We start from the raw sequence: 7,677 nt of genomic DNA, 5'->3' as shown, positions 1-7,677 counted from the left end.
ATTCTTAGAATAATAGAATGTTTAGCTATGTATTTTATATCACATTCAATTTCGAAATGTAATATTGAAATTCGAACATTTGAATTACAATGTAACATTCAAATTCGAAACAGTATTTCTAATCTACAACTGTGTTTTATAAATGTAATATTCGAATTCGAAAGTGACATTTGAAAACTGTAAATAACATTTAAAAATAGAATTTTTATGAATTTTCTTTCTTATCAACTTTCGATTATGTAAATCTACAACAACATTCGGTCTAACATTCAAATTTGAATATAAACACATTCGCCCATCAATACTATCTAACAATAATAACTAATAGGTTCAGCACTATTTCCTGCTCTGTGGTTGTGCTGGTGCGTTGACATTTAGGGCTGGATATTCACAACCTTGCAGGCATGGAGAGAAATCACACAAAATCTTTGGGATTTTTTTAGACCTTGTATTGTAATGTAGGAGTCTCTGTTTCACATAAAGAACACTACATAGCAACATAAACATATCTCAAAATAAAATTTGTGTTTCTAATTCTTTTTAAGGGCCTCTTTGTATCAACAAGACTTTTTAGGATATCTCTCCTGGGCAGCAAAGTTTTGAATATCAGGTCCTTAGTCTGAGACTGAATAATACTGGTTTCCTATAGCTATTCTAAAAGGACATTGTGCGCAACTCTTTTTTAAGCGATTATTTGCTATTTTAATAAAAAATATTTAATTTATGCATAGTGAAAAAAAAAAAAAAAAACTTGACTATATATTTTTATTATTTACTATGGCCTTTTTGTCTTGTAACCCTTAAAATTTAGGGTTTTCCCTGATTGGAACAATTATGGGTAATAAGATAATACAAAACAATGCAAGTTTTGCTAACAAAATGACAGTGGTACTACACCTTGTCTCCTCAAGTAAAAAGTCTGGATTGGCTCCTCCAAATAATAAGTATTAATTTATTCAGAAAGGTTTCCCACTCAGTTGGTATGTTAATTAATTGCACTACTATACAAAAATGTTGTTATTACAAGGTATTTTATGAATCTTTAAGGTCAGGTTTATAGCTAAATATTTATATCTGGTTTGTCTGCGGGAAAAAATGTAATTAGTAAGAGTGTTTTGTTTTGCATAGAACATGTTTGTTTACCAAAGGTATGAATGTGATATACTGTATTTCATGTTGTTAGTCTGGGGGGGTTCATGTATTTATTAAACTACAATTTATGACTGCTTTTTATTTTGTTTTTCAGAGATCTAGCGCGTAAAGACAGAAATGGTGCATCAGATCCATTTGTCAGAGTTCAGTACAATGGCAAAATACAGGAAAGCTCAGTAAGTCATGTTAACTGCATTACACTTTTTCTGTGTTTAGAATGAATATTCAGTATGTTCTGTTAAGTTTCTCTGTTATCAATTAATCCAATAGTCAGCACTTGGCTATGTAATAACTGATGCGATATTGCACTGATATCCTGCAACAGATAATTACCTCAGATATAAGCAGTCGTCATGATTAATTATGTCACATGATTAAGGGCAGAACCCCGAACAGTTGTCATTATTTTGTCTGTTCATGAAGAATTCATGAAATAAGCTGTTTTGCAACTGCTTCTATCTGAGGTAATTTTCTATTTATTACAATTAGCATTTGTATTTGTTTAAAGGGGCAGGAAACCCACAAAATATTTATTTCATAATTTGGATAGAACATACAATTTTAAACAACTTTCCGATTTACATCTAGTTAGCCAATCAAAGGAGACAAATGTGTGCAGGCACCAATGAGCAGCTAGCTCCCACTAGTGTAGGATATGGGTGTATTATGTTTCAACAAGGGATACAAAGAGAACAAAACACATTTGAAAATAAAAGTGAATTTAGAAGAGTTTTAAAATGACATGCTCAGAATCATGCAAGTTTAATTTGGACTTTACTATCACTTTAACTACAGTAAAATTATTTGTACATGGAAAGTACTATTTAAATATTGACACACGTACGTTATTGAGAATTCTGATTTAGAAATAAAGCATTCATAACCGTACACAGGATAATTACTGTAGGCCAGACTAGTGAGCTATAAAAGCATTAATACATTTCATTATCTGCAATATTTCTAATTAAAGTACAAAACACCAAGAGGTATGAGTTATTTGTCTCATTATTAACACTATAAAGTAGAATTTAAGCCGGTTTCTTCTTCTCTTGCTACTGCAATGTACCTGTTTTGTATTCTGTTTACTGTTAATATAAATTTTTCACACACAACAAATTATTTCTGCAGGTGGTCAAAAAATCCTGCTACCCCCGATGGAATGAAGTATTTGAATTTGAGTTAGAAGAATCATTTACTGAGAAGTTAAGCATAGAAGTTTGGGACTGGGATCTTGTCAGCAAAAATGATTTCCTAGGAAAGGTAAGTTGCACTAAGATCTAAGTAAAAAGTACCTAGATCATATTACAAAAAGTATTATTAAATGTGTTATTCTATTGAAGATTTTTAGATATTTTTGATTAATCAGTTTCATTGTTGCTTCACATTTTAGGACTGTTGATTTTCTGTAATCATTGACTTCAAAATAAACATTCTTTGCATCTCATTTCTGAATAATCTTGAGTTTAAAGACATTAAATATGTACTGAAGTCAGTTGTTTTGCAGACACATTATAACACTGCACAATTAAAAAAATCATATATTTTATTAGGAAAATAAGACAATACAGCAATATCAACAAGCAAACAATCAATATGAAACCCACCATTGGAAAATAGTATGCGTATTAGTGAAGCTCCATTGTCTATTTTAGATAAATAAATTGAAAAAGTTGTATATGATCGTTGCAAAGTCCAGTGTTCTGGAGTCCCCAGATTTTCCCAAAGTTTCCTCGTACCTCTAAATAGAAGTTGTTGGAAATATGCATGGAGTTATATAGTGTGTAGATATTTAGTGTAAATAAATTGTTGCCAGCAAGAGGTACCAAGCTAATTATATATGATACGGTAAATATATCATCTTAACAGGTGAAGATGCAAAAGATACAAAAGAACACTCCACAGTTTTAATAGTTAGTGCATAACTAATCTAGTGATTAAACATAATAGCTCCAAGATGGTGTCTACTATATGTAGATGAATAAAGCAAGAAAGGAACATATCCAACATAAATGAGAAGCGAAATCTGGGATCCAGGGCTGAGTAATATTATCAAAAACTCACCTGTATGGAGAGATATCACTCAAAACTGTATTTTGTTAGCAATATAAACAGCCCTCAAGCTATGACTTACCTTTGTAAAATTCCTTGAGGGATGTTGCAATACTGATAAGACTTCTTAGATATTCTAACCAGACCTGAGAGCTTGAGAATCCACCCCTCAGTCTTTTATTTGTGCAAATCTTCATCATAAAGGTGTTTTCTTTTATATATATATATATATATATATATATATATATATATATATATATATATATATATATTATTGTTTTTTTTATATAAAGTTAATTGTATGTTGATCAAGGTTTAGATTTTTAGGGTGTATAAAATGATTGTGATTTGTTGAGCTGGTGTACTTTGTAATCTATCTGTAACTCTTTGAAGCACAAAACTCAGAAGTAAATTTAAATTGACATTCTAATTTATCATCTTCTTAGTTTCATCTCCTGCCATTGTTCCTGTTCACCAATACAGCTATGGAAGGTGACCCTATCATCCATAGTATATAAATACCTAGTTATGCAGCATCTATTGACTGCTTGTTTCAGTTTGAAATAAAAATACTTTGCAGCCTTAGCAATAGCAAATCATTTAAATATTTTCATAATCCTGAAAAAAATAATTTGTATTGAGAGCACATGTAAAGCTACACAATATTTGTTTTGATGAAGACTGAACGCTTGAGAACATAGTCTTCCCTTTTGAAATAAATTAATTGTTAATGATTTACAATTTTCTATCTTTGAAACCTCATTTCTTATTTCTTTGTCCAAGAAATCCATAGTGTTCCAGAAATATCTATGTATTTTACAAACTACTGAAAATATTTCTTAATATAATAAGCCACAAGTCAACATGGAATGCATCCTCCAGGTGTACAAAGGGGTGATTTTGTTTGCCTTTTTGGAAATAAATGTAAACATTTTGTACAAGGTGTCTGTCTCAATTGTGTAAAGGATACTGTCTTTAACATACAGCAAAATGTATTATTTATATAACAATGTGTATCTAGTACATACTACTTAAAGGGGTACTAAACCCAAGTTATTTTGTTTCATGATTCAGATAGAGCATGCAATTTTAAGCAACATTCTAATTTACTCCTAATATAATTGTTTTCTTTGTTCTCTTGCTATCTTTATTTAAAAAGCAGGAATGTAAAAAGCAGGAATATAAAGCTATATTTAGCCACCAATAAGCAAGTGTTTCCCAGGTTGTGAACCAAAAATTGGCTGGCTCCTAAGCTTTACATTCCTGCTTTTTCAATAAAGATAGCAAGAGAGCAAAGACAAAATGATAATAGGAGTAAATTAGAAAGTTGCTTAAAATTGCATGCTCTTTCTGAATCATTAAAAAAAACATTTGGGTTTAGTATCCCTTTAACCCCAGGAGTGAAGTCATATCTACTAATAAACATTCAGTTGTGAAATGGTTTTCAAGGAATAGGAATTTCTTTAACAATGGTAAAAATAAATAAATTAACTTCAATGCTCACAAAAAAAACAGAATTAACATACTTGCAAAAATAATTCTACTATAATAGTTTATAATTGTGGCATTCTAATGCCTAGATTACGAGTTTTGTCGGTAAAGACCTGCGGGGCTAACAAGCCTTTTTTCTCCAACATAGGTGTGTCCGGTCCACGGCGTCATCCTTACTTGTGGGATATTCTCTTCCCCAACAGGAAATGGCAAAGAGCCCAGCAAAGCTGGTCACATGATCCCTCCTAGGCTCCGCCTACCCCAGTCATTCTCTTTGCCGTTGTACAGGCAACATCTCCACGGAGATGGCTTAGAGTTTTTTAGTGTTTAACTGTAGTTTTTATTATTCAATCAAGAGTTTGTTATTTTAAAATAGTGCTGGTATGTACTATTTACTCAGAAACAGAAAAGAGATGAAGATTTCTGTTTGTATGAGGAAAATGATTTTAGCACCGTAACTAAAATCCATGGCTGTTCCACACAGGACTGTTGAGAGCAATTAACTTCAGTTGGGGGAACAGTGTGCAGTCTTTTGCTGCTTGAGGTATGACACATTCTAACAAGACGATGTAATGCTGGAAGCTGTCATTTTTCCCTATGGGATCCGGTAAGCCATGTTTATTACGATGGTAAATAAGGGCTTCATAAGGGCTTATTAAGATTGTAGACTTTTCTGGGCTAAATCGATTCATTTTTAAAACATATTTAGCCTTGAGGAATCATTTTATCTGGGTATATTGATATTATAATATCGGCAGGCACTGTATTAGACACCTTATTTCTCTGGGGCTTTCCCAAAGCATAAGCAGAGCCTCATTTTCGCGCCGGTGTGGCGCACTTGTTTTTGAGAGGCATGGCATGCAGTCGCATGTGAGAGGAGCTCTGATACTTAGAAAAGGCTTTCTGAAGGCGTCATTTGGTATCGTATTCCCCTTTGGGTTTGGTTGGGTCTCAGCAAAGCAGATACCAGGGACTGTAAAGGGGTTAAAGTGTTAAAACGGCTCCGGTTCCGTTATTTTAAGGGTTAAAGCTTCCAAATTTGGTGTGCAATACTTTTAAGGCTTTAAGACACTGTGGTGAAAATTTGGTGAATTTTGTACAATTCCTTCATGTTTTTTCGCAATTGCAGTAATAAAGTGTGTTCAGTTTAAAATTTAAAGTGACAGTAACGGTTTTATTTTAAAACGTTTTTTGTACTTTATTATCAAGTTTATGCCTGTTTAACATGTCTGAACTACCAGATAGACTGTGTTCTGAATGTGGGGAAGCCAGAATTCCTGTTCATTTAAATAAATGTGATTTATGTGATAATGACAATGATGCCCAAGATGATTCCTCAAGTGAGGGGAGTAAGCATGGTACTGCATCATTCCCTCCTTCGTCTACACGAGTCTTGCCCACTCAGGAGGCCCCTAGTACATCTAGCGCGCCAATACTCCTTACTATGCAACAATTAACGGCTGTAATGGATAATTCTGTCAAAAACATTTTAGCCAAAATGAACCCTTGTCAGCGTAAGCGTGGCTGCTCTGTTTTAGTTACTGAAGAGCATGACGACGCTGATATTAATATATCTGAAGGGCCCCTAACCCAATCTGAGGGGGCCAGGGAGGTTTTGTCTGAGGGAGAAATTACTGATTCAGGGAACATTTCTCAACAGGCTGAACCTGATGTAATTGCATTTAAATTTAAGTTGGAACATCTCCGCATTCTGCTTAAGGAGGTATTATCCACTCTGGATGATTGTGAAAAGTTGGTCATCCCAGAGAAACTATGTAAAATGGACAAGTTCCTAGAGGTGCCGGAGCTCCCAGAAGCTTTTCCTATACCCAAGCGGGTGGCGGACATTGTTAATAAAGAATGGGAAAGGCCCGGTATTCCTTTCGTCCCTCCCCCCATATTTAAAAATTAGAAGGTTTGCTTAAAACAGGGTTACCTTCTACAACCAATTTCATGCATTGTCCCTGTCACTACAGCCGCATGTTTCTGGTTTGATGAGCTGATAAAGGCGCTCGATAGTGATTCTCCTCCTTATGAGGAGATTATGGACAGAATCAATGCTCTCAAATTGGCTAATTCTTTCACCCTAGACGCCACTTTGCAATTGGCTAGGTTAGCGGCTAAGAATTCTGGGTTTGCTATTGTGGCGCGCAGAGCGCTTTGGTTGAAATCTTGGTCGGCTGATGCGTCTTCCAAGAACAAGCTACTAAACATTCCTTTCAAGGGGAAAACGCTGTTTGGCCCTGACTTGAAAGAGATTATCTCGGATATCACTGGGGGTAAGGGCCACGCCCTTCCTCAGGATCGGCCTTTCAAGGCGAAAAATAGACCTAATTTTCGTCCCTTTCGTAAAAACGGACCAGCCCAAAGTGCTACGTCCTCTAAGCAAGAGGGTAATACTTCTCAAGCCAAGCCAGCTTGGAGACCAATGCAAGGCTGGAACAAGGGAAAGCAGGCCAAGAAGCCTGCCACTGCTACCAAGACAGCATGAAATATTGGCCCCCGATCCGGGACCGGATCTGGTGGGGGGCAGACTCTCTCTCTTCGCTCAGGCTTGGGCAAGAGATGTTCTGGATCCTTGGGCGCTAGAAATAGTCTCCCAGGGTTATCTCCTGGAATTCAAGGGACTTCCCCCAAGGGGGAGGTTCCACAGGTCTCAGTTGTCTTCAGACCACATAAAAAGACAGGCGTTTTTACATTGTGTAGAAGACCTGTTAAAAATGGGAGTGATTCATCCTGTTCCAATAAGAGAACAAGGGATGGGGTTCTACTCCAATCTGTTCATAGTTCCCAAAAAAGAGGGAACGTTCAGACCAATCTTAGATCTCAAGATCTTAAACAAGTTTCTCAAGGTTCCATCTTTCAAGATGGAAACCATTCGAACTATTCTTCCTTCCATCCAGGAGGGTCAATTCATGACCACGGTGGATTTAAAGGATGCGTATCTACATATTCCTATCCACAAGGAACATCATCGGTTCCTAA

General features: G+C 35.3%; 1 protein-coding gene across 2 annotated transcripts in view; it reads left to right on the top strand.

The window, feature by feature from the left end:
• The window catches only part of LOC128653866 (ras GTPase-activating protein 4), a 364,303-nt gene that overhangs the window by 208,815 nt on the left and 147,811 nt on the right, over positions 1 to 7,677 (top strand). For both annotated transcript variants that reach the window (XM_053707405.1, XM_053707406.1), the window contains exons 6-7: positions 1,247 to 1,328; positions 2,281 to 2,412. In XM_053707405.1, the coding sequence (XP_053563380.1) occupies positions 1,247 to 1,328; positions 2,281 to 2,412 (214 nt within the window). The remainder of the gene's footprint in view (positions 1 to 1,246; positions 1,329 to 2,280; positions 2,413 to 7,677) is intronic.

This window comes from Bombina bombina, chromosome 3, assembly GCF_027579735.1.
Source record: "Bombina bombina isolate aBomBom1 chromosome 3, aBomBom1.pri, whole genome shotgun sequence".
Taxonomy (NCBI): domain Eukaryota; kingdom Metazoa; phylum Chordata; class Amphibia; order Anura; family Bombinatoridae; genus Bombina; species Bombina bombina.
The sequence above is the reverse complement of the archived record's forward strand: the minus strand, read 5'-3'. Positions and strand labels throughout refer to the sequence as shown.